Source organism: Seriola dumerili, unplaced genomic scaffold (assembly GCF_002260705.1).
Source record: "Seriola dumerili isolate Sdu_G_001 unplaced genomic scaffold, Sdu_1.0 BDQW01000230.1, whole genome shotgun sequence".
Taxonomy (NCBI): Eukaryota; Metazoa; Chordata; class Actinopteri; order Carangiformes; family Carangidae; genus Seriola; species Seriola dumerili.
Genome location: NW_019174485.1, coordinates 3,377,858 through 3,405,092, shown reverse-complemented (window position 1 = coordinate 3,405,092; position 27,235 = coordinate 3,377,858). Strand labels below are relative to the sequence as shown.

The 27,235-nt window shown below is 43.3% G+C and overlaps 1 protein-coding gene across 2 annotated transcripts; it reads right to left on the bottom strand.

The window, feature by feature from the left end:
• Positions 1-27,235, bottom strand: mxi1 (MAX interactor 1, dimerization protein). 2 transcript variants are annotated; one of them, XM_022755531.1, is made up of 6 exons: positions 26,920-27,235; positions 24,338-24,440; positions 19,857-19,886; positions 2,557-2,671; positions 784-982; positions 1-376 (listed from the first exon to the last, which is right to left on the bottom strand). In XM_022755531.1, the coding sequence occupies exons 1-6, from the start codon at positions 27,146-27,148 to the stop codon at positions 213-215; spliced, it is 840 nt and encodes a 279-aa protein (XP_022611252.1). In that variant the 5' UTR covers positions 27,149-27,235; the 3' UTR covers positions 1-212. The 2 variants fall into 2 exon arrangements, with proteins under 2 accessions (XP_022611252.1, XP_022611253.1); XM_022755532.1 differs by lacking the exon at positions 26,920-27,235 and adding an exon at positions 24,660-25,146.

The following is a 27,235-nucleotide window of genomic DNA, read 5'->3' as shown; positions in this document are numbered from 1 at the left end:
GGGGGTGGGGGGGACTAAAAGCAACTAAAAAGGCTAGGAGTAGGAGGGCAGCGCTTCTCAGAGCGACGGGAACGCCATTAGCTGGGGGCCTGGCCGTCGTCTAAGGTGACTGGGTGTATGTATGTAGGCATGGCTGGATGGATAAACAGATGGGAGCGCAGGTCGGTTTGGCGGGGAGGTGGTGGTGTTGGTGGTGGTGGAGATGTGGGGCTCTAGGAGGAGAAGGCAAGTTTGACACTGCAGGAGGAGTAGCCCTCGTCGCTGGCCATGCTCTGCAGGCTGCTGTGGTCGTCCAGGTCGCTGGTGCTGGCCGTGCTCACACTGTCCAGCTCTCCATGGGAGAACTCCGTGCTTTCCACGTCCACCTCGATCTCCTCTGCAGCCGAGAACGGAGATATGGAAAACAGAGAAGAAGGGAAAAAACAAACTGTGACTACTAAGAAACAGAGTCTGTGCAGTACATTTGTAGCAATGATATATGTATTAGTGTCAGGATACTTGGGCGGCTTTAAGGATAATCAATATTAAATATTTTTCTTAGTCAATGAATCCCGTGAATAGACCAAAACCAATGCCAACTAATGCTTTAGTCCGTCTCTGCGTATTTTCTGATTCCAAAGTTAACTTGCATTTTAAACCTCTATCCAGGAAATCTGCGTCCCAGAGGGACTCTGACCAGTACAACCTCGATGTTGTAAAATTAGCCAGAGAGCAGCTAGAGCGTTTTAATGGCCTTGTAGTCACCAAATTAAAGATCCCCTTTAAAGACCCGGCCTTTCTCACCTTGGTCAGAGTCGGAGCGGTCGGAGCAGAGGGTGGAGCCCACACTGTCCATGCGTATCCTCTCCCCCTCTCCTGGGCTGCTCTGGGTTGCAGCACCGCTGCCTCCCCTCAGCAGCTCCAGCTGGCGCTGGAGGTGCCTCTGCTCACGCTCCAGAGACTCCAGCTGGTACTGGCTCTTCCTGTCCACCTCTTCAAGTTTCTGACGGGGGAGAGGGAAGGCGGAGACAGCGAAAAGGTTAATTTACATGTCCCAGGGACCAGGGTGAGACTAGAATCTGTAGATAAATGTAAGCATGTCAGACGGGAGGAGCGCCAGACAAAAATGAAAAAAAAAGTAGAGACAAAAGAATAGTGGGTGGGGGCAGAGATATAAGGACATACTGAGAGCAGAAACACTAAGAGTGAGAGAAGCAGAGCTGGGAGAACATCTTCAGAAAGAATGGAGAGATACTGAATAGATATATGTTGTTTGTCTGTAAGGAAATTCCTTTCATATCAAACGGCTGTCAAGACACAAACACTCCCCAGCACCCATTCTAAAATTTAGCCACAAAACTTGTGTCCCCTCGGGTCTTTCTTCTGCCAGCCTTGAAAGCCCTAAATGATTTTCCTCACCTGCCTTGTTTACACTGTGTTGACTTCTTTACTCGCTGCCCCTGTTTACTTCTTGTGCCATTACAATGTGAGTGAGGGCCGTGGCAGGGACTGATACAGCCGTGTTGTGCTCTAACCTTGTAGCCTTATGTCACGGTCGCCGACAGTGACGAGCGTGACTCCCGGCGACGGACCAAAACAATAGGCCATCAATAAGCGTTGAAGAGACTCAAGTTGACAGCAGCAGAAGTGCAGAGTGGTGGCGATAGTAAGGGGGGAGGGGCACGACAACAATATCGGCTTTATGCTTCCCCTCTCTGTTACGTGAACGCACGCTACCCAGGACTTTTCACATGCAGACTGCTCAATCTCAGGCATTCACATGTCTGTTTTTAAAGTGGATAGGAAGGCGTGAAATAGGTTGTCTTAACGTGTTATACACTCCTCAGCACTGTGACCAGCTGAACACTGGTTGAAACTTGGCTAAACTTTGTATCCGTAATGTATTATAATTACACATCCATGACACATTTTGTCAAAACATTTGGATGGATTTATTTATGGATGCACTTGGGTTTAAATTAAGAACACATTCACCGTATCATGTAACTAAGTTTTTCTTTTTAACTTCAACTAAACAAATCACAGCCAAATCCTTCTATTACAGCGGCATAAGCAGCTGCAGATGTCATTAAATTTATTCTATTTCACTTACATGTTCATAAGGTAAAACGATTCTTACTGGTGTTGTGATGAAAACAGCTAGTCAATCAAAGCTGCATTAAAAATCCACAGTGCAGTCAGTAACCTCATGTAATTCCTCTGCAGCAACAGAAATAAACTACGTATTAACAGTGATCCCAGTGGTAGGAAGTTGAATCTGACAGCAAAGATCAGAACAAAATAAATCCAAGCAGAGATTTATTTTAATGCATTGTAGTGTATCTTGTTGCATTTGTATCAATATGTTATCGCCTTTGCTTGTCATTTTTTCTTTGCTCAGTTTAGTTGTTTAGTGTCGCCATGATTTTTTACCTTCTTTTTTTTTCTTTGGGGGGGGATGGTCACATGTATTTGACATGCCACCACTGGTCTTACTGTTTTCTTGGCTGAAATCACTGCGCTATTTGTGTCTAAAATATGTGACCAGGACCCACTGTGGCTCTAGGTATCGTTTACCTTTATGTGTGCTTTGGCTTTGTTGAGCAGGCCCAGGGTGGTGTGGCGATTGCAGTCAGGTCCCAAAGGTATGAGGGCCTTCAACCGCTCCAGACACAGCCGCAGGTGAGCTCGTCTGCAAAGGAAAAACAGAAACAGAAAGAGGAACATGATGATTAGATAAATCACTGTGGACAACAGGGAAGGGCCTGGGTAGTAAAATGTGAATTCCATTACATCATGGTTGTTCAGGCAGACCTGGGTTAGTCAGAGACTTGAGAGACTTGTCCAGCTTGTGTGGTGATTTTAACCAGTACAATCTGTTTCCAAACCAGTTTCTCTCATTTGAACTCCATTGCAGCCTTATATCAAAGGCCAGAAGGTTCTTAAAGGAATAGTTCAGGCTAGGACACAGTTGAAACCAGCTATCAGTGATAAACTCTTTTCTCTCCCCCTCACACTATTCTGTGGTTTCTCTATTATCCTGTACACATTTAACTGGCTAAACACAGACGTTGAGCTATTCATAAATTTATACCCACCTTGAGAAAAAGCTACAAATTTACAGCTGTGGGCTTGGATGATTTTTTTAACATGGTAAGAGCATCTATTTGTAGATTTTTCCTTTAAAAACATCAGCAGTTCACCAAATGTGAGCAGTAGTCTGTCAACATTGGGATGTAGGCTCATTAAGACAAACTGGTATTTCTTTCTGAGAATCCACAAGCCACAGACCCTGCTCATGTATTGTAAATCCCCAGCTTATAGTTTAACAACACAGCAGGTTACATATGATTCATGTCTCGTGTAAGCCTTGAGACGATACATTATCCTCTGCTGGTATTTCTTGCACCCAGCTTTAGTTACCCTTCTCACCTACATTACAAACAACAAGTTTCAGCTGAGTGGGGAGGGCCAGGGAGGAAAGCTGTAACGGTATTTCCTGGACCCCGCTCGGCTCATACGCTCCATCATCCTGACAGTCCCTTATTCTGTGACTGGACACAGGCCCCGTGTACTATCTATCCTGCTAATGGCCGCGAGTCGAGAGGTAAAGAGAGATAATTGTGGCTATAACACAATCAGCGCTCCATTAGCAGGACCTGCCCTTTCAGCTAGCCTGAAGGGAACGGTGGAGAGACATTAAGAGTCAGTGAACTCAATGGAGCGACCCAGGCTCAGGAACTATCTCTGTGGTAGCCCCAAGGAGACAAACCCAGGGGACCAGAGCAGGAATTCACCACACAAACTTCACGGGGCTAGACTGCTCTCTTTGCTACGCTCTGCTGCTTTAAGACTGGTGGAGACATGTGAGCGCTGGCTAGAGTATATCTGTCTGTCTGTGTATGTGGAGGGGAGGTTAAGCTATGCATGGATGGTGCTGATAAGAGCATGAGAGGAGAGCAAGCCATTACACCAGTACAGTATGCGTGAGTGTGTGCTTAAACTATGTGAACAAGACGAGTGTTGCATGTCTGGCAAGTGAAGGAGGAGGTGCCCTGATTCAGTCTGTAGTGCTAAAAGTTTGCAAGTCACAAGACACACACACACACGCACATGCACACACACACGTTTTCAGTTTAGGAGTTTGCATGATGACTATCAGTCTGGCTCAGGTCATCTGTCTGTGTAATCAGTTCTATTCATGGCAGAGAGCAGAGCCCACCTTTGCTCCTTATCTGTGAAAGGTCTTTCTGTGTTTGTCTCATCTCAACACCACACACACGTACACACACACATACACACACAAGCAGATATCAGCTAGCAATTAATCACATTGTACTCTTTCACAGCAGCCTGGGGGGAAAACACGCAGCTCCACCTGGGAGACAGTGAGGACAACATGGCTGAATATTTGTCTGAGTGATTACAATTCTGCCCGTTTTGTTCAACACTGTAATTAAGATTATTACCTGGTTACGAGGAAACAAGGCATTAAGTGTATTTTACAGCAGTTTGCCATATTTGCTGTGCAACAATTTCCACATTAAGTTGGCTATGTACAAGGAATTTTTTCAACAGTGCTGATATGCCAATAAATTATTTATTGTGCAGCTGTAGCTGAAGAGCTGACACAAATATAATTTCACATTAGATGGAAGAACAAACGCTCACTTGCTCATGAATGTCCCATTTTTACTTTTAACACTTGTACACACATAAGGACGTCCTGTTTGCTCTTACTTTTCTCTTTTGTCAAAAATACAAACATTTTTTCTCCACAGATTGGCATGGACTGCCTGATGAGGAATGCTGTGAGGGCAGTGCAGGACACATTGGTCATGTATGGGCCTGTGTGTGCGTGCGTGCGTGCGTGCGTGCGTGCCTGCCTGCCTGCCTGTCTGTCTGTCTGTCTGTCTGTCTGTCTGTCTGTCTGTCTGTCTGTCTGGCTGTCTGGCCTGCCAGGCGTCGAGTTAACAAACTCCAGACACCGGAGACCACGATCTTCTCCTCCACTCCTATCCAGATTAAAACACCCACCTCAGCAGACAACCTCAGATAACCTCCACTTTCAACCACTCCTGTTCTTCTTCCACCCTCCCTTATTCCTGACCCACTGACATGACAAATGTACAGAGGAAGCATCGGTACGCTGACCGCGCAGGGTGCACCGCAGAGTATCACCACATTTCTAGCAGTGCCTACGACCAAAATATCCCGTTATGGTTCTTAGTGCTAAGACTTCTATTAGTGAGTGCGGTGTGAGGCGTCACTTGTCGGTCTGCTGAATCACCACTTTTTGCCGAGTCAGTGTGAAACCACAAACACAATTCCACACTCATGTGATGATGATGATGAGGGGGAGGACGAGGAGAAGTAGTCTGCCACGCTGTCACCTCTCGCAGCACTTTGAGTCTTGTTTCTGTCCTTTTCACAGCTGCCTTATGTACTGTGTGTTCTCCTCTTATAGCAACACAAGCTTTTGGTTGGCAGCATTGAAACACCCTCACTGTGCCTCTTATTGATAGACAGACATGTGAGACGCCTGCATGGCATTTGCCCTAATCTCTGGGTGCATGACGTGCTCCACTGCAGAACACTGATAACTACAGAGGGCAAAGAAGCCCCAAAAAGCATTCGAGGGAGTGAGTGAGGAACAGTTTGTGCTATTGGTGCAATTCAGGGCCATCTCACTGGACTGTCCGGTGATGGAAAGCAAAACGGAAACTCTCATTCTTAGCAGGAAAGTGTTTCAAATAAATAATTCTGGGACGAAAATCCTGCTGATTGTTTACCTGGAGCCACAGGCAACTTTAGATGGTGGCGGAGACACATTTATCATGCAAGTCTGTATCACCAGCACTGCTATCCCACTAAGGGGTTACAGGTCAGAGGCTAAGAGCTACTGGTGATGACCCCAAGACAAATACCTAATCCCTGAAAAGGCTTGTTTATCATGTAGACCTACAGCCAAAGAGCTTAGTCCATTTGCAGCTTACAATATGAGTGGCAGCTTGTGACCATAAATACCTGCATGCTGCAGCCAGAATCTCTCTTTGCCTCCGCCCTCTTGGAGCCACGTAACACAGCAACCAGCAACAGAGCCTACTCTTTCCCCGAGTTCTTAGAAAAGACTGGTGCTAGTTACATAAACAGCTATGGATTTACTGTGCAGCCCCATAACTTCCATGTCCTCAGCTGCTGAGGCTAAAGACTGGTTAAGTAAACTTGGTTAAAGGATCTGACATCACAGGATAACAGGCAGAGTCAGTAGGTTGCTGTTAGCGTGGCTGATGTGGCATCCCTCTCACCAAGGGTTCGAGTGCTCTCCTAGCAGAGGCTTGTGTAAGAGCCAAAGGTTCTTCAGAAGATATGGCAATATTAGCCAAACTGTGGGTTATAAAAATGTCAAGCTGAGATATTAGCACACAGAAGTATATTTTTGTTACTTGCTCACATCACGCTGAGATATAAAGAAATTCAATGAAATAACAAACAAATGTAATTAGGGCTACGACTCATCTTCATTATCGATTAATCTCGATGAATTGATTAATCTTGATGCAGCACTCATCTCGTTTAGTCGATAAAACATCAAAAAACAGCGATAAAGGCAAATACAAAGGACAACAACCTACAGTACCCGGTGACACCATTAAATGTCTGACTGAGTGAAAGAAAAAAACTAATGGTCAAAATAGTTGGCAATTTTCTTTTTTCCGACTAATTGCTGCAGCTCTACAATCAACAAAAAGCCAAACAACAATATCAGAAAAAACTTGAATGAACAACAAGACCTACTGAGAATGACAACAGACATGGTGGAAAGCAGTTGAAAGACAAGGGATAAAGAATGATACGTAAATTAAGATTTCTCTGTGTACTGAGAGCTGTTGGTCTTCGTTTTATATTTGCAGAGTTTAATGAATGGCACGACAAGCTGTATGTTGCCTGAATGGGGAACTCTCCATCTGTGGCGGATTACATAACACGTGGCCAGTTGCTACCAGGACCTGTGCTCCAAACTGTCACGCACAGCAGGGATATCAAATCCCTCACTGACAATAAGACAACACAGGCAAAGCAGCCTCGTTTTCCTTGTATTCAGCAGAGGGAGATTCCTGGGTATAGGAGTGAACATAATAGCATTTTTCATTTTGTTTTTGTTTGTTTTGCTGCCTTCCGGGTATACCTTTGCAAACAGCTGCTTTTGAAATCCCACGCTCTCTCTGGCCGTGAGGCAGCGAGCTTCTGTGAACCTGAGCCTAAATACAGATCGATTTATAATGCAACTGGCTATTCAAAGGAAACCACATCTAAAGCTGTTGTTGCTGATCCCCCACAGGTTCATGGGAGTTACCTGGAACTCACAGAGTAAACATTTACAGCTTGTAAACATGTTTATAAAAAAGCTTTACAGGCAGCAACATTAAGTTTTCTCTCCTGAAGATGGTCAGCTTATATTCATGCATCTGCTATACAGTGAAGTCTCTAATAAATGATGGCTTGGTTCAGAAATGACCTTAAAGCATCATAATACTATTTCGAAATTCATGAGGGGGAAATTAATGCTCTTGTGAGTTAGGCATACCAAATGCTGCACTATTGCTAAACGTACAGAAATTATACCATCATGAAAAGCTAAATTTGTTTGTTTATTGCATGTCATATCCCATACCTTCCTCTTCCTGTACTTCATCGTGACTACTGCCCCTCGTAGGCCTCTGCAGGTGATTCATGGAAGCGTATATAAGAGATTCTTTCTGGAGACTTCTTAGCACTCATCGACAGGAAAACAATCAACATGCGGTCTGTTTATGATGTTAATTTCATACATATTACATAACTGACAAAAATAGTGAGGATTCAGGTGTGTAAAATCCCCCAACACAACCATATACACACTTTAGTTGTATGTTGTATCCCAAAGGCAGGACTTGCAGGCTCACCACTGACACAGCCAGCCTTCCCTGTCCTCCTGAGACAGTGGGGCACTTCCACTCTACCAGTGTGTGTGCATGCATATGTGTCTCTTTCATGCTTGTGTGTGTGTGTGTGTGTGTGTGTGTGTGTGTGTGTGTGTGTGTGTGTGTGTGTGTGTGTGTGTGTGTGTGTGTGTGTGTGTGTGTGTTCCTGTGGCTTGTGTTCCTGATGGGCCCCAGATGGGTACTCAGGCAGGCAGCTCTGCCTTTTGGCTTTGACATGTGAGCGAGCAGCCAGTCGGCCCCGGGTCACTGCACCACACCTTTCCTCCTCATCCTGACTCCCCACAACCATGTGCACACACTGCCTTTTTCTCCCAAATTCAACAACTTTCAGTTATTTTGCTTCAATTCAAGTGCATGTAAGGTGAAGTAACACTGCAACACTGAGACGTGATTAACCGATTAAAATCAGGATTGGTGATAGATTTATATATATTTTTTTTTAAATCTGCTGTAGTTTCTGCACTGCTCTGCATCTCAGCTGTTGCTGAAATGCGTCAAACTGCCTCCAAAGTGACTGAAGCGGAGTCCTTTTTAAAGAAGCACTTTGAAGCTCTCCCTGTTGGTATGAGAGAGCTGCCCACCACAGCTCTTACAGAACCTACACACATCATACATCTCTCGTCAGCACAGCGAACAGCTCTGCAATCTCCTTCTTTGTCCTTGTAACAGCCAAGCAAACAGACACACACACAGAGTGCATGTGCCTTTGGACACACTGAAGGGCAAACACACTGCAACATATAAATACATACATACGTACACACGATCTGATATATGACAGATCTGCAGTCAATAACTAGTGTCAGACACACACTGACAGACAAATATCCCTTTAAATTTGCAACAAACTGTAATGCCAACATTAACAACATGACAAGAGCAGTCATCGCTGTAGTGTCTTGAAAATATCTCAATGCTCCTGGAGGGATAATGAGACAGAAGTATGAGTATACTGTGAACAGCAAGCTGAAAGTAAAGCCCAGATGTGTGCAGACACAGCAACAGGCAGCTTTTGTATTTTCATTTGAACACATCCTCAGTCTTGTTAGATTACCAACACATGACTGTGTGATAAAATGTGCACTGGGCCTTTTCAAGCACAGGGACTTTTCCACGGTCACAGGAATCTTTTTTTATGAAACTCAGGAACTTCACCTGTATTTCGACCGCAGGAACCTTGTTCCAGTTTTTCAGCTGGGCCATTGTTGATATCCCCTGCTCCTGGGAAACAAAACTTTCTAAAAGGCCAAGGATTTTTCTGGTCAAACACAAGCCTCCAGAGTGATTCAGTCAGCCTGTAAGAAGAACCAGCTGTCTCCAAATTAAAACTTTTAGTTTGTTTGATACTAATTGTTAGAAAACAGGTCACATGTGGTTTGAAATCCATTGTCAGCAATTTCCCAAATGTATTTAGTTGCACATAAGTACAAATAAGAACCTTACAATCCATGAGTCAGTCTCTGAGATGGTTTGGTTTGTGAATCTCTACATTATCTGACGCTAACAACATCTAATCATCCTTCCTTTTTTATAGGACACACATCACCTACAACTCCCTTTTGTTGAGCAGTGGTTATTATTTACTTACTTTTACATTACTTGATGGCTGTGTATACAATCCTGTCTTTGATCTGCTACTTAAACAAATTCAAAGCCGAGCTTGATTATCTTGTGACTGAACAACAGACATAAATTTGTGCAAATCTGAGTCCTGACATTTCGAGTGGGCAGTGAGTATTGAAAGGAGAGTGTGGTGAGCAGAAAAAAAGCAAAATGCATATTCATGTAACTTCTATTTGTGTGAATAAAATAAATGGCGATAAAAGAACACCTGGGCCTGAACAGGAAACAAACGCAGCTGAAAACAGCACTGACAAAGAAACCCTAGTTTGGGCTTATTTTTCATTCAAAGTCCCCTGGAACCAACACCGTTAGTCCAAGCTTGAGCGATGGAGGGAAAAAAAATGGCTGCCCTAGATTCTGAACTTGTGAATACGTAAATAATGGATAACTTCTCAGGCCATCCAAGATGTCTGACATAATTACTGGACGTGCTCTTAAAGGGGAGGGTCAGATTTCCAGCCCAGATACCAGTCGATACACTTCTCTTTGGCAAATCCCCCACTCTCTCAAACCCATTTAACACACACACACACACACACACACACACATCCTCCCAATTTGACCTACTTCTAATATGTGCGGCGGGAGAGGAAATCTGACCCTACACCCAGTTATTACACTAATTACACATCACCAATGACCGTCTCAGTGGTAAATCTCCTAAACTGACATGCAAAAGGAAATTAAGACATCATTACACAGGGCCTCTTAAGGAGAGAAAAAAAAGAACTTGACTTTATGGGTGAGTTCTATTGTTCTTCTTCTGCATTACTCCTTCTCTAGTGTCGAGGCTCATTTAAGGCAGTCGCAAATCATGATTAACAGTGATGTCAAAGATTATTGGTGTGATTAGAGTATTTTGTAATGCAAAGCCTCATTTAGAGTAGACTAAGCCATGTCCATTGAGCACTACATCAGCTCAATGGTAAATTAACTCACTATGTGGAGGAGGGCAATTAAATCAAACACAGAAAATGTGGGCACATGTTGTTTTTTTCTTTCTGTGCTTTGAGCATTATTTTCCAAAACATTCTAAATCCATTATTATCCATGGTTAAAAATAGCAAGCGTGAGATGCTGGCTGCTTAAATGGTCCAGACCAGTCGCACAGCCAAATCACATGGAGGGGTCCTTCTCCCACATCATACATAGTGGAACATGTGAACATGTGGTACACTGATCCATACTCTGCAGATGGTGACATGTAATATACATGGAGAGGGGCAAAATTCAACCCACATGGCAGACCGTGCATTTGTTCCCTATGATGCTTTGCTGTGACTGTAGAAACCACTGTTGAAGCCAGAATGCATTCAAATACTCTGGACCATTTCCAGCTAATTCCGATATAATAAAATAAAGTGGCTCCATTTGACTTCATTTCCAAGTGAATGAAGAGTGTAAATAAACTTAAAAAAACTCAACAAAAACAACTGTACCCTATACATTACAGTACAACTAAAGGAAACAGAACAGCCCTCTGTGTTTGCTCACCACCTTTGTTCACTGGTTCTCTGGGTTAACACAAAGAGCAGAGTTGTTTTTTCTGCTAAAGATGCCCCTTCTAGGATTCTCTTCTTTTTATGCCTCCTATGTCTTTCTCTCATTCTCTTTTTAATGGAGGTAGGGGGAGGGTGGGGGTCCTCCTCGCTCTCCCTCCCTCCCTCCCTCCTCTCTCTCTCTCTCTCACATGACTGCTGTCGGGCTGCAGCCAAGGTCACATGTTTACCCATACAGACAGTGGCACCTGACTGAATAGGTTTTTTTTTAATAGAGGAAACCACCACTCACTAGGTTGACTGCTGGAACAGTCATCAAAGAGCCTGCAGCCTGCATGCAAAACTGGAGCCCGCTTGATGTGCTTGGCCAACTACAGCGTTATTATCTGAGCTATAAATGGCAGATTGAGGAAATGACAAACGCACATGGAGATAAGCTTATATGTTCAATAGGTCTCGATTTGGATGGTGAAATCATTATTCTAGCTTTTCCTTCCAGTGGAAGACTTTGTGTTGGGGATTTATGATTTGACAGATGTTCAATCATCAGCCCATGGATGGCACATGACTTATAACTTTTGTTATAAAGTCCTTTATACCCACTGGACAATGCACTGGAACACGCCACTAACTCTTGAAACCTATGGGGGTTTAAGATTTGAAATGACGCCTTTGTTGCTGGGGCAACGGCAAACAAATTTGAGAGGTGTACATTGAGGCTACTCTGTTGTTCTATTGCGTCCACTGATGATGAGTCAGTTGGTCTGTCACGTTTTGAGCATAGCTCACACAAGATTAGAGCAATCTTTGCCCCACAGCAACTGTAGGCACTTTCTTTCTCTGACAGACCGATGATTCCCTCCTCTCCTTTATGAAACACAGGCAGATGGGATAGATGCAGATAGAGTCAGAGCAACATAGAGAGGGCGAGAGATATAGAGAGTGGGGGAGGAAGGGGAGTGTTCTGTCTGTGTAATCTGCCCAGAAACTAGCCACGGGCACAAACCAGCGCCAGTCTGTCAGGAGTTCCACTGGGTTTAGCGACAAAAACGACTAAAATCTACTCAGTTCATACCCACTTAAATGCAACATGTTTATCCAAATACTGTGAACTACCATATGAAAGACATGCATGCTTTGTGTTGAGCATTCATTCAAAATGTCACGAGTGCATGTATTTTACGCATGGGTGGCACCAGTGGAAATTTAGCCCCTGACCCTGAAAGATTTAGAGCCACACTCTACTCATGGAGCTACAAACCTCTACGACAGAGGACTAAGCTAGTAATAGTCTGCTCTGTGTTTGTTTTGACAGTGACAGCAGGTAAGTGCTCATGAAGCTGCTTCAACGGTAAATGGAAGAAAAGTTATTTTTGTTACTGTGAATGTGGAAAAAACACAACTTTGTATCTACTGATAGTTACTTTAACACCAGCAGCTCCACTTCTGATGCTCTAAAGGCCTGTTGCCCATGTCCTCACCAGTTCAATCATCCACTGAGGGTTTTACTACGCTGTCCAAACTGACGGCCAATTGTTAAATTTGACAAACAGGGCTGAGGAATGAGGAGAATGCTCATTTCCCTCCTACACACAGCAACTGCTTTCTTGTCAAGTAATTAAACGATTATTAACAAGACTTGGCATTCCATGGGAACTATGCTGTATTCTGGTTAGATGGCAGGGAACATGAAAGGAATGTAAAGGGGGTAAAATGTATTGGCGCATGTGGGTGGGTGAGTGGGAATCGGACTTTGATATTTCTGAGCATTCAGGCAGTTGTGACCTCAATCCCAAAAAAGAGATTCAGTGAGTGGAAGCGAGAGAGCATCTTTCTGATTGGCAGTAAAGCGCAGTATAAAAACGCATATGGATTCAGGGCTGAAACCGCACTGGAAACTGGGGCCAATAAAATGCAAATGGCATTTCAAAAATCAATGTGGACTTGCGGAAACCCACCACACACCTCTGCTAAACCAATCCCAAGGCTGCAAGTGGTAAATAAAGTGAAACACAGTTGATTACTAGGCAGGCCAATGCTGTTGTCACGCTAAGCCCACTGAAGCTGCTCCAAGCCACAAACAGCATCCGTCATGATGCATAGCAACAGTGCAGAAGAGGGATGAAGGACAGATTGGGATAAGATGGAAAGAGAGGAAACAAAGATGATGCACAAGATGGGCAAGTCCGAGAGGAAAGAGATGAAAGAATAGTGCAGCAATTTGCCCTCTTCATCAGCCACAGGCATGAACACATGCTCACATACACATACACACACGTGCAGAGATCACTGGAGTAGAGTGTGTGTATGTGTGTGGGGGGGGCGCTCACTGTATGGCAAGGCCAAGAGACTCTGGGGCTGAAACCCATCACTAACACATGGATTAGTTCACACGTGCACACTGCCTTTTAATCTGCTCCACTGACAAAGGTTGGAAGAGAGAGAGAGAGAGAGAGAGAGAGAAAAGAAAGAAGGCGCGAGACAAAGAGATGGAGTTATAGAAATTAATGACCATAGAAACAGAGCAAGAGATGGAGGAGGGGGACATTAGTTTAGATGCACTGTACAAGAATCACGTCACCTAAAAGTCAAACAAGTGATGACATCAATACACTTGTCTTTGGCAAATGACCCAGATTCCTTTAACGCAAACTCACATATAGATTATACACAAAATACAAACATTTCCATCCACCTACCAAACTCCTTTTTAGGACATTCTGGCTTTATTTTTGATAGTGGATGGGTGACATGCAACAACCATCTCAAACTGGGGACACCCCAATATGAACAGGATGCCCTACCACCCTCACTTTCCTCTTTAGCCCTGTGTGACTCGAAGGGTGAGGGCAGAAGCTTTGGATTAAAACTCCAATATGGCATAGCTCCTAAAATGGGCCTGGTGTAAAGCCAGGGAGATGAAGCCAGATGTTGACTCTGGGGGCAGGGTCGGGTGGGGCATGTGTATGTTTGTGTGTGTGTGTGTGTGTGTGTGTGTGTGTGAGAGAGAGGGAGGGGGTTGCCTTGTCAGATCACATCCTCTTTACAGCTGTGGATGTGTTTTAATACATCCAATAGGGGGTGGGGTGGGCATGTAATCCAAATATTGTACATCAACCTTTAATGCACAGATACACATTCACGTGTACAAAAACACAGATGCACACACTCACTTTCTCACTCATCCTGGTTGAATGTCACATATCTTGTTAAGTCACTTAGCCCAGTTGGCACGCAGGTTGTTCCACTGGGGTTCCTTCAGTTCTTAACACGGAAATGGCAAACAATGACATTCAGTATATGCTTTGATGATGAGTAAGTATGTGAGATAGATGTTGTGGGAGAAAAGGGGTGGGGACTTCTGCTACTGCTTCTTCATCTTAGTGCTGTCATTGGTGAAAAGCTAACCTCTATGATTGGTCAGAAGGCAGTGGTGTTTCCCTCTTTTTCCCCAGCTGTACGGCTAAAAATAGAAGCCATAGTCAGATTTAGCCTAATTGAGTCTGTCTTGTGTCTTCAACAAGCATCATATTTTCCCCCGTTTCTATCTTCATCTCTCTCTCTCTCTCTCTCTCTCCCTCGCTCTCTCCTTAAGGTACAGATTAAGTTAGCTTGGCTGCTAACATGACAAGCTGCTCCAGGAAGGAGGAAGGAAAACAGGAGCATTTCTTCCTGGAACAGTATGTAACTGCAGCCTCATCCATTTGCCCCAAAGTGGGCTTATCAACAAGCCCAACACAATGTCATTAATGGCACAGGTTGAACAACACACTGTGTAGGAGAGACTGAGCACTTTGCAGAATATTGTAGTAGAGCCTGAACAAGCTTATTAATTTGAACACCTACAAACAAATTGATTTGACTGAAAATATTCCTATTTCAGTTAGCTAGAATTAACACAAGCTCCTGAGTCAGACAGCCCTGGCTTAAACCTGCTGACTAAGCCTGCATGCCCGTCAGGCCTTATTCCGTTTGGTTACACTGTCCTTCCACAGAATGCTGTATGGATGCATTTTTGCAGGATAAGGGCACAACAAGACGGCGCCGAGATAAGATGAGTCAAGGGTCAGAGGAGTGAGATGTGAGTGATGGGTGAGCCTTCAAGTGCCGACATCTAGTCCCCCATGTGAGCCCTTCTTTACACCTGTCTACAGAACATCTGTGTGGGAATGGATTCTGAGGATGTGAGGCAAAACAATGGTGACCTCTGATTTTACACCGCCTTCAACCATCTGACAGAAAGCCAGTGGGAATGTCATGATGTACAGTATTCACAGAATTGTAGAAGTCTGGAGTCCTTGCATCAGAGTTCTCGCTGGGCACTTCTCAATCTCCGGTGATGGCATTTGATATTGAAAGTACAGCACAAGGAAAATAAATGAGTTGATTGTGGATAATAAAAAATTATGCTACTCCATATAACATACTAATTCATAAAGAAAACTGCCGTATGCCAAGCTCAGACGCTTTTACTGTAAGAAGCAGCTAAAGGAGGTGTTGGTCTTATAGAGACCTGGCAACCCAGTGGGTAAGGTACATCAGTGAAGGGTAATTTACTCCTCCTCCACCACAACTCAGAGCTGCACACAACACATGGCACAAGAGAAAACGCAAATATCTTGTCTTATGTACTGTAGCCGTCTTGGCTGAGGAGAATATGTACATTCCTGTTTTGCACCAGTACTTACATGTTGGCTGAAGCCTACACAACTTAAACACAGCTTGAAAACGGTACTTTCACTGTTTTATGAGTGAACTAAACTTTGAAAAACAGAACATGTCCTCCTCATTACAGCTGGGCACCTGCCACACTAGTTGGTAGAGGAGGCAGACTTTTAGCCACAGCCACAATTTGTCACCATCTGAATGTTTGTGGTGGCTGGTGTGAATTTACCCACCCCGATACGGGCACATGTCTCACTGTGTTAATTACAGGTCGGAAATGCTCACTGTGCACACACTGACACAGTGGGAGTGTGGATCAGGCTTGCGTGCTGCTCAAGGCATCCCTTAGTCAGGTGTGTTTGACCTATCCCTCTGCTCATCCCATCAGCCTGTCAATTACTTCCTTGTCCTCTGACACCATCGTTGGCTAAGCCAAAGCCAAGCTAGGGTGTTAAGAACTAGCATCGGGTGGCCTGGGTGAGGGGTATGCCCCAGCACGTGTGCGTGCTCTAGCTGGGCTCACCAGACCAAAGATCAAGTCCCTTAAGCTGCTTTTCTGAGCCAAGAAAAGCTTACAAGTCGTCACGTTGGTCAGAACAAATGGTCCCAGTTTCAGGCCCTGCAGCAGAGCCTGAGAATAGGCTGCACTCACTGGGCAGACAACAGAAAGACTGGTGAAGCAGTTTGGCTTTCTTCATGGAGCATCAGCACAGCCAGAGAAAATGTAGCCCAGGCTTATTCATGTTTGACTGCTCATTCAACCCCAAGGCTGGAACAACAGTAGTGAGTTTATATCCCACTGGTTAGAAAGAATAGAAAAGCATAAAGGGCTTAAATCCCAACAGAGGTATGTACCATTTGGAAAATGTGACACCTATTCTAGTGATATTCAGTGGTGAGTTTTGCTATCTTGCCTGGAGTGTATGTTTTTAAAACCACTGCGTAACACCAGCCTGTAACAGTTACTTTTAGTTGGCTATTTTTAAGTTAGATAAAAATCTGACCATACAGTAAATCCCGATAAACTCATATACTTTGCAACGAGAGAGACACCTTCTCACGCAAGTGTACAAAAATAAAAATGACATTTGAGCACACCCACGTCAACTCAAAGTTAATTGCAAATGAGGCGTGACTACCTTCATTTACCATTTCACAAACAACAGAGCCAAAAAAATCCCGAAAGGGCAAACCTCATGGATGCTCCTTACATGGCACCCAAGGACATCAGACTCATGACTCTGATGGGCAACAGTGAGCCTTTTTAATATTCCACAGGCACATGCTGAAAGGTGTTTAACACACATTGTTTACCCAACTCCCCTCATTAAAAAAAAAAAAAAAAAAATCAAGCAGAAAAGCTAATATTGCTTCTCATGTCTGTGCAGTGGGGGAAAATTATTTGCCATGTGTATTATAAGCCTGGCCTCAATAAACAATATTAAAATGAATAGGTTGTGTTGGAGGAGGAGGGTAAATGATAAGTAACCGTTCTTGTGGATTTATTGTAGCAAGTAAAAGCTTATTGTATTGATTATCCATAAACAGAGTCATCATCCAAAAGGGAAAAAAACAACATATTCCACTCTGAGCCATGACTTAGTCATTTACTGTAAAACACATCCTCCACATAAAAAAACAAGGATCAACTAACAACTAACCTGAGCTGAGGAATTTGTTATCAACATGTTTAAAAGAAAAAGGACTAATGGGCGGAAGACTGTGAAATTAAAGCTGTGGAACTGCAACATGCAGACATACAAGCTTTTTACTGTTAAGCCCCACTAAGGCACTGTAATTTAGTAGTGACATGTGGAAGTGAAATAGGGCTGTTACAAGGTTCTTGATCAAAGCAGCAGAGCCACCACGTTATCTGGTCCCACCACAGAGTATGAGCATCTGGAATGTGTTTTTTTTTTTTTTCTTTCCTCCTCCTCTGTGCCTTTTATCCGTGTCCTGTGGTCTCCGCTGTCACGACGAGTCTGCTTGTCACAGAGGTTATCAAGACCTGTAGCAGCCATGCAAGGCAAATCGTCGCGCCAGCAGCAGATATACAGGGTTGATAAGTGTTTAAAAAAGGCCTCAGTCAGGCTGGGCCATAAAGGAGCTGCCTCCAATTTACAAGACTTGGAAGTCTGCTGAGATGGAACGAAAGCTGCTGCTGCTGCTGTTGTAGAATCATAGTATAAGCCTGACACACTTGGGTGAACAACTATGCCTGATACATATAGCTTACAGTGGGGCATGTGCTTAAAGGGAATTGGATTAACTGTTGGCAAAAAAGGGGGGGGATTATAAACGATTCTGACTTTAAGTGTGCTTCTAAAAAGATGGATTACCATTTCAATTTTTACCCTCTTTCTTTGCTAATGGAAATTCGAATTAGTTTTGTACTGTTCAACTTCTAAGCAACAACACCACGTTCACTATGTTGAGCTGAAAACGAAGACAAAAGTGCGGGGTGGGAGTGGGGGGCAGGGTGTCAGTATCTGGATGACGTACAGTGTGGTACAGGACGGCCTGTTCCCAGACCACTCTATTCTTCTGCAGCTCTCTCTGAGTCTGCACGGCTGCATGGACCAGCAAAGTGCAGCCAGGAAAAGGAGGAGACGGGGGATGCAAGTTTCAAAGGATGTTGCATGATAGGAATGAAAACTGTAGTCAAACACACAAATAAGTATGGTAGTCTCTTTTTACATTACATTGGCTCCATCAGTTTTATTATGCCTAGAGTTTCATTCCACTGCTGAATTAATGATCTCTCTAATGGTTGATAACTCTACAGCAATCTTCAGTGCTATGCCACCATTTACAACCAAGCTAGCACCTATTCCTTCTGTCCTGCCATCTACAGGCTTTACACTAGTCTGCTCTGATTGGCAGAGATGATTATAGGCCATAAATGGCCATAGAAACAGGCCATACTACAAAGAATGGCTGCAAGAATGTGGAAGGACTGACGAAAACACCCTTCACACTGTGTTGTAGGAACAAACAACTGCCCTGGCACCTTTTTTTGAAATGTATTTGTGTGGGTGGAACACTGGGAAAAAAAATGCAACCCCGCATGGGTGCTGCAATCTGCCGAGGCCAGTCAGCCGACCGGCTGGCCTTGTGTGGCATCGCATATGAGCACCAAGATGACACATCAACTCTTGTCTATATTTAACTCACTGGACGCCTCTCCTTCCAATGTTCCCATCCTTTTAGAAGAGGCTGCCAGGGAGAATGGTGAGAAAAACAGGCCGAGGTGATATGTAATTACACTGAATGGATCGAGCCTCCCACATCCTTTCATTGTACCCACACCCTCAGAGATAATGAAATGGAAGGCAAGCTTTTTTTCTATTTACCATAAATCCTGCAAGTCTAGTCGCACTTATTTATGGTGTTGAAGAGAACCCTTTACAGCTTGACTCTTGAAGCCTGCAAAGTCACAGAACATGAACAAGCCACCTATGTGGGTGGTTGACTCAATCTGATAAGGGCTTCTAAGAAACCAGTGTTCACTCACTTCAGAATAAGATGTGGAAAACCATCACAAGCCAAGGTGTCCCTGAATACCCCACATTTCTTCCACTGTAGATACTATCTTGAATGCAGAGATATAACTCAGCATAGAACTATGCTCAGGCGTGAAAGCAACTGAAAGAAAATTTTTTCCAGACGTAGGGCTTACGTTGGTGCCACAAATACATACCAATCAAAAAACATCTTTGTATCAAAACAAGCATTGAGCCTTTGAATGTAGTTTCAGCTCTGACTTCATGCACCCTCGTCTGCCCATATAACTCAAGAGCCCCAAGCAGCCAAACTGTTGCATAACTCTAGGTGCAAGGCCTGTGTGCACGAGAGGGGGAAACAAGGTGAAAAGAGAAGAGGGAATGTCCTTAACTGGCAACAACAGGGTCACCTCTTACTTTTGTTTTTAAGGACCTGTTGAAGAGGAAGTGCTTATTTGAAGAAGGCCAAAAAATGATGTGGGGCAAAATGAAAGTAGGACATGATGGACTCATTCACATGTCAGGGCAGGACGTGTATGTGCCTGTAGGCTGTGTTCTATGATTTAAAGGTGAAGTTTTTTGAAATTGTAATGCCAACTCACCTGTTCTTCTCCAGCTCATTATGTGTGGACCTGCAAAGACAGAAAACAGAAGTTATCAAATAAAGAGCCCATTTCTTTCACACGTTTAACAAGCAAGGTACAGACCTACAGTATCTGTTCCTCCTGTAAAGGGAATTAATTCTGGGGAAATAGGGTTTAATATTAGGATAATAACTACATGTGGTAGACAGTGGCTGGGAGAGACACAGTGAAGTAGCTTGTCCAATTTGATTTATGAATTTATTAATTAATCCCAAATGAGACCAACTCCAGACCCAGTGCACTGGAGCCTTCACACTAACAAACTTGACAGGCAGGCATGCACTGTAGCATTATACAGCCTCTTCCTCAATAATGTACAGCACAACTCTGGGAGGATGCATGTGTGCGCATGTGTGTGTGTGTGTGTGTGCGACACTGCAGCCAATTACGCTCACTAAAGTTCACAATTTGCATGTGTGTGTGCCTGTGTGTTGCTGCACACAGGCACACACACGTGCACACACACACACACACACACGCACGCACGCACGCACGCAGACACATGTGCACACACACATATTTCCTCTACATGCAGCAGCCAAGGTTCAGTGCTCTGTTAATAATGTAAATTGAATCAGCTGGTCCCTAAGAGTGTCTTTGTGTAGAAACATACTGAAGGGAGACAAGCCCTCCTCCTGATACTTAAATGACCGAGTTCCCATCTACACAAACTGCACTCCACTTCGCCTCAGGGGGCACAGGTTTTCAGGGGGTATGTGTGTGTGTGCAGCTCTCCTGAGTCATGCACACAGCATTTCTCTATATTATGGGTTATCAATACTGTGATACACTTTCCTGATCTATTTTTTCTTTTAATACTGAGCTCAGCTGCCATCTTTTTGATATGGAAGCAGGAAATATGGAGAAAACAGGAGATAAGAATGGGAAGGGAAGGATGTAGAGAGGGATAACAGACAGGGACTACAGACTGTCCAAGGCTGCGGTTCAGTCTGTAAAAATTGACCCTGCCTCAGAGGAAATTATTCTTTCAAGTTTAATTATTTACACCGATAAAAACACCATATGGCCCCATTAGAATACATTACTGTTCATGTAGTTGGGTATGCAAGACTGTTAAGTTAAATGTGGCAGTATATTTGATTTAACATGACATGGTTTATGGCCATGTTGAGTAGCTGCTATCACAGCAAAACACACGGATCACATAGGCCATTTCCTGAAAACCTGCGAGAGCCTAAGTGCTCACACGCATGCTCTTGACAGGTTTCTACTTACATATTCTACATCAATGTAATAGTCATGCATGAGTGTGCTCTGCATCACACCAACCATACACATTAAAAAATCAGAAAGATGATGCATTTAAACCAGTTTGATCTTTTCTGCTCAGCTACTTCCCTGAAAAACTTCATCTTAGTTCCAAAATTACTCCTTTAGTGGGAAAATGAGCATCTACATTCTTGTGTTGAATGCAGGCTTTTACATAGATTATACAGTATACTCTCAAATGGCAGTGGATCCACTGATTTCTGTAACTGACTATGAGTCAGAGAAATAGTATTGCTAACAGAAGATGAGTACTGTGGAGTGCATAATTTGCGTCATCAGCTGTCACTGTAGTTTGTGTTGCTTGGTAACCTGCATCCAAATTTGTGATCTTTTCCAAACTCTGAGCATTTTACTACAACGTGATTCAGTGCGGTGTGTAATAATGTTGGCTTTTTTGGCTGATTGTCCCTCTTTAAGAATAATGAACTATTACAATTGTGGCAATGTCAAGCAGTGCACCAAGTATGTTGCAAAATGACTGCTTCATCTTAGAAATGACAGCATGATCTCAAACAACAGTGTGTCATCAGCGATAGACATGTTGGTAGGTAAAAACAGGTGGTGATAATGCAGAGAGTGAGGAAGAAAGTGTGAAAGCTCCATTATTATCCATGTATTATATATAGAACTGGAAGTCAATTTTAGAGAAAGGCTGATGTCACTTACACTGTTTATTAAACTGAAAATGAAACAGCCCTTGGTTCCGCCCTGGTCCAAGCCACTCCACAAACACAAACACTACATCTTAGTATGGCCTCTTATTCGGAGAGATCAATCTAAGTCAGCTTGCTTTCCCAAAGGCTTTTATAATCACAAACCCCTCTCCCTGCCTCCTGAATCAGATATCTGCATGTCTGGACCTAACCAACAATGCAATACAGATTATAAATTGGCTTGAGGCCACACGCAACCGCAGTATGTTTCCTTATGTAGGCATGCATGCATACAGTGTGTCTGTATGTGAATGTTTACGCACACACAGAGTGGGTCAATGAGATAAAGCAACTCTGCTATAAACGGTAGGCAAGAGAGGACAGAGTCAGATAAGCTCATCACTTTAAGCCTCAACATGCTACTGAGAACGTAGCTAAAGCTGGAGCAAGCTAGTGCCAGAAAGCAAAATGTGTTTAAACAAAATGTCAAGTAAATGTAATTATTAAAATGAATGTATTATCATAATCTCTAAAAACTCAGATTAACATTAATGCTGTAAGTGGGGAATGAACAGGACGGTACGATGCTCTCATTTGGACACCATCATTTGTCAATAATGAAATCTTCATCTGAGTTTGTCATTCAGACCTCTCTAGCTGATTAGTAATGCATTTATTTCTGTGGACACTGTAATCTGACATTGTGAAGTGGTGAAAATGGCTCATAGCTTGGAATAATTAGCAAGATTTCTCACCTATGCTGGCAAACCACTAGTGACCACTAGTGACACACACATGTGCCCCAGTGACCCTGACAGCCTGGGTATATACAAATAATGCTGTTTTGTTGGTTTGCAAAGTGTGCTATTCCAGTGGGTATAAAAGGAACTGCATCGCAATATGAGGCTGAGAAATTGTGTTAGATGCTAAATGGTGTTACCTCACTAAGTGAGCTGTGAACGTGTCTCTGTGGAGATCACGACCAACAACAAACATCACTGCTGAACAGTCTGTGCTTGTTCCAGTCATTTCTCTCCTGCATATGAAAATCCTTCAAAAGTGCCCCTCTCCACTCTCAAAGTTGCTCACAATAGAAGCTGTTTTACTGGCAGCTTACTGCTACCATTTAAATTAGCTATCTTTTAAAAAAAAATTATTGATGCTTTCTTCTAGATTTCCCCATTAGGACAAAACCTTAGGAAGCGTTATGAATATGGCCTCAGACCTATATCTGATCATGACTGTTGCTATGCAGAACTAGGCAGCGTTATGCGCTCGTGATGAGTAATACGCAGTTCCTGTTTGTGGCCCGCTCTTACATTAATATTAAAAGGTTCAGAAAGAGAGAGAGGGAGAGAGAGAGTGGGGCTTGCATTTGATGTATGACTGTCAATGGACAGATTAATGTAAGCAGCCTAGCACCAAGAGAAAACACAATACCAATGGCTTCTAACTTGGGAGATTCTCGCCTACTTCTCTGACTACTAAATGCAAGTTTCTGTCATCAGTGAAAGCACTGTGCTGGACAAGGGCCTTAATCTTTGTGGCAGCTAATGATGTGATTATCAGACAGTGTTACATAAAGAAACACAACAGAATAGATTATCAAACTTATGTTCCACAACATCAACAGCTTTCAATTGATGCATATAAAAAGGGTATCCATGCTTTTCTTTATAGGATATATCTGTATATAGAGGTAAAACTGCAAATTACTGATAACACTAAATATCATTAGTCCTGAAAAAGGCTCTATGTATTCACCTTTGGATGTCTGCAAACAACACCAGCCATAAATAGCAGCCTTTCCCCTTCAGGGAAAAAGACAAAACTATCCCTCTCTCCCACAGTGTAGAATACACGTGGCATGCGAAAAAATGAGCACAAGTACCACCAAAACCTAAAACAATAACTCACTTTTAAATAAAGCAATGTGTTATGGTTTTATTTAGTCAGGGACGAGCGAACCACTTAACATTAGATTCCACTTTTTTCGTTTTGAAGCCGTCACTTTTACGACGATCCCTAACCTCAGCCACTGCAGTCCGTTTGACAATCAGCTGATGAAAAGCTAGCAGAGCCGTTGCTGCTGCCCCCTTCCCCCAAAGCCAGCAACACAGCGGTGTAGACGATCATATGTGCACCTAACAATTAAACACGCCCCTACAGGTTTGAGAAAACATCTCATTTTAAATTTGCCAACTTTCTTTTTACACAGAAAGTGTGTTTTCTGGATCCTGTAAATAGAGACAGCAACTGTATTCACCCTTTGGTGACAGCTCGCTTGTTTACCAAACATTGCAATAAAGTATAGGCAGCGAGTGTATGTATGTAATCAAATGCTGCCTGCAACACACCCGTCATCCCGGTACATCACGTAAGAAGACAGTTTAACTAAATGACATCTGTCATTGACAGCAATTTTACAAATAGCATTGATAAAAGAACCCACACAATATACCAGGGATGACACCATGAAAAAGATCAGTTTCTTACCTATTGTGGTTACTGCTGAACTTCTTATTTCGGAATTTTCTTTGCCTCTGGTAGTTTGTGTTCTGATTTGACGGAAATGTCGAAGCATATCCGTGTTCACACTCTGTTGAAACAAAAGTGGTTAACAGTCAGCCTTGGGCGAGTTTGGACACTTTTTACTCGACCGTATGCTACAGTCCCTTAGGCTTATGTGGACACTTCTTTTGTAAAACAGCAACAACGTTACCTACTTTCAAGCAGCCAACGAAGCATGGAGGATGTCAGTGCTGTTTATTGACAATGACTTTTTTCAGCTTTTACACACATTTGAATAAATAATTACCTCTTTCTCTCCTCTCTAGATATTCCGCAGCTTCCAGTAACCGTTGGATATTTATCAGCTGAACAGCCGTCATTCTCTCCTGAGGCTGGCTGCCGTTAACGTTAGCTATGTTCCCTTCAGCGTTTAACGTTAGCTTCGCAAACAGCAGCAACGACCGGTCGCTTTTAAATACAGGGAAGACAGTGCATCAGTTATTACTACACCAAATGGTGCTTTAAAAACGCCGTATTATTATCTTGTTCAGTATCTTCGCTGGCTCATCAGCAGCCTTTGTCAAAAGAAGAGACGGAAAAATCCAGTGTTTCCAAGCTAGCAAGCTATAGCCAATTCTTGCCAGGTTTCGTTGTTAGAAAATGTCAAAACCAGTGTATCAAAGTATTAAAAGTTTCTAGGAAACACAATATTAAATGTTTACAAAAATGGATATAAACAATATAAAACTTCCCCGAGGGAACCCAGAGCCAGCGAAGTGCCTGCCGCTGCTCGTTTCCTCTCCTCTCCTGTTTGTTTACCTAGCTGCACAGCTGAGAGGCGGGGATCTAGCGGAGGAGAGGCCGGTCTAACTGCGATGCATTCTGGGATACCAAGTCTTTCGGTGATTTTGTAAAATCAAAGTCAAACACGCACAAGATTCCATACTTTCATGACTTAGCCTGACTTCACCGTCATTTACCAGCTGAAACATCGTCCGTGTTTTCTTAATAATTCAATTGTTATCACAGGAGGTCAGTTTAACGGGTAATTGCATGGGACGGGGAAAGTCCAAAGGTCTGCAGAATTTACTTATAAATAATGTGGTGATTATTATTATTCAATATAGGCCATTGCTTCAACAAATGACAATGAATAAGAACTATTTAAATGAATGACAATACTGAAATACTCAACATTATTTTCAGGTGTCCGACTAGTAATAGGCTATTGTATGAGAACTGTTTGTTTTTGTGTGTTTTGCAATAACAAAAAAAAAGCCAGTCTTATCTTATTTAGGCCACCGATAATGAATTACTCGATCGAGGGTGTTGATAAGTAACGGACTAAACACAAGTATTCATTGTGTGTCTTTTATTCCCCTCACGAGCAATCGCCACTCTCCCCTGCAACCCTACAAATCCCGTGATTCACCAGGACCTAGGGGGTGTACTTGCCGGCTGAAGCCAGGCCCAGCAACACGTGACGTCGCTACTGAGCGGGCGTCTGATTGGCGGATGGCTTTGACAGGCGTCGAGGGTTGAGCTCTCGTCTGACCAACTGCAGAGGAGCTTTGCGCCATGTGGAAACCAGTGCGGCACGCCCACACATAGCAGGAAGCAAACAATCGAGAGAAGGAGAAGCTGAGTAGCCGCTGCAATGTGCTGCTGCAAAACTCCAACGTTACATTATAATAGATGATATTACTGTTACTTTTGCAGCACGCATTACCTCCTATGCCCGACTCTTTGCACGAAAAGAGCCCTGCATGGACAGACGCATACGGAAGCGATGGAAAAACAGCCTATTTTCAAGTGTCTTTAAAGCATGACTTGTTAAAAAGGAAACGGGGACATCGTTACTAATTAGTTTAAAATCGTCTTTAATATTGCATTTCTCTAAAATGATCTTTCATTTAATTAGATGTAGGCCAGGGTCTGCTTGCAATTTGAGAGATCATGTCATCTACATTCTACGCTATATCGAGTTGCTTAATTCCTTATAGGCTTGAAATTATAAACAAGCAGATTAAACATCTTATAAATGTCTGATTCACCATTCAATTGTGTCCTGAGCGTTTTATCTATAAAGTTTTCTGTTTTTTCGACTGAGTCTGCAGGGACACACAATGACATCATCCTAAACTGAGTTGGAGGGCGCTGCAATGTGGTCAGATTTATCACATCGGAGTGGTAGCCAACATACACACCCACACACCTCATCATTATGTCATATTGCTCTATCTATGCTGCGGGGGGAAATTACAGATTCCTGGGTTGAGAGTTGTGCAGACGCAAAGCGATGCACAGTGCCCATCATGCAGACAATGCAGATAAAAATAGTCCCGAAAATAATGAAAGCATCTACGTTTACACGCTCCTGTAACTGCAATGAGTGCATTACTCATATTAGTCTGGTGCCCAGGCATAGGCTGTGCTTATAGCAGGCAGTGGTGCTTAGTTGAATGAACTCAGCCCTTTGTTGTCTGAGTCTGTTGACAATGAAGTCTTGTTTTCCTGAAATTTAGAGGCAAATGAAAAGGATCAAACGCAGCACAAAATAAACTCACTTCCGTCCTTCCTCTCGGCGCTCTCAAGAAACCGAGCAGCCTCCAGCAAAACTTGTACATTTTTCAGAAAAGTGTTGATCTGCTCCATGTGGGAGTCTTTGGAGTTGAAGACGTCATTGAAAGGGCAACTAGACATCTCGAAATCTTGCTGATCCAAGAGAGACGCCTCGGAGTCAAAAAAGAACTCCTCACTCTTCAAACTTCTTCTTTGCCTCTCACTTTTGGCCATTTTTCCTCTAAGTTTGTGCGGCTTGTGTCCTGGCGACGTGCTGAGCGCAATAAACAGTGAGGCAGCTATACCAGTGGACGCTGCTCT

Coding starts and splice junctions, on each gene's coding strand:
- mxi1 (XM_022755531.1), bottom strand. CDS start 27,148: ATGGCCAAAAGTGAGAGGCAAAGAAGAAGTTTGAAGAGTGAGGAGTTC. Junction 24,441..26,919: donor CGCCGAGAGGAAGGACGGAA/GTGAGTTTATTT, acceptor TTGTTTCAACAG/AGTGTGAACACGGATATGCT. Junction 2,672..19,856: donor AATGAGCTGGAGAAGAACAG/GTGAGTTGGCAT, acceptor TTTCCTTTGCAG/ACGAGCTCACCTGCGGCTGT.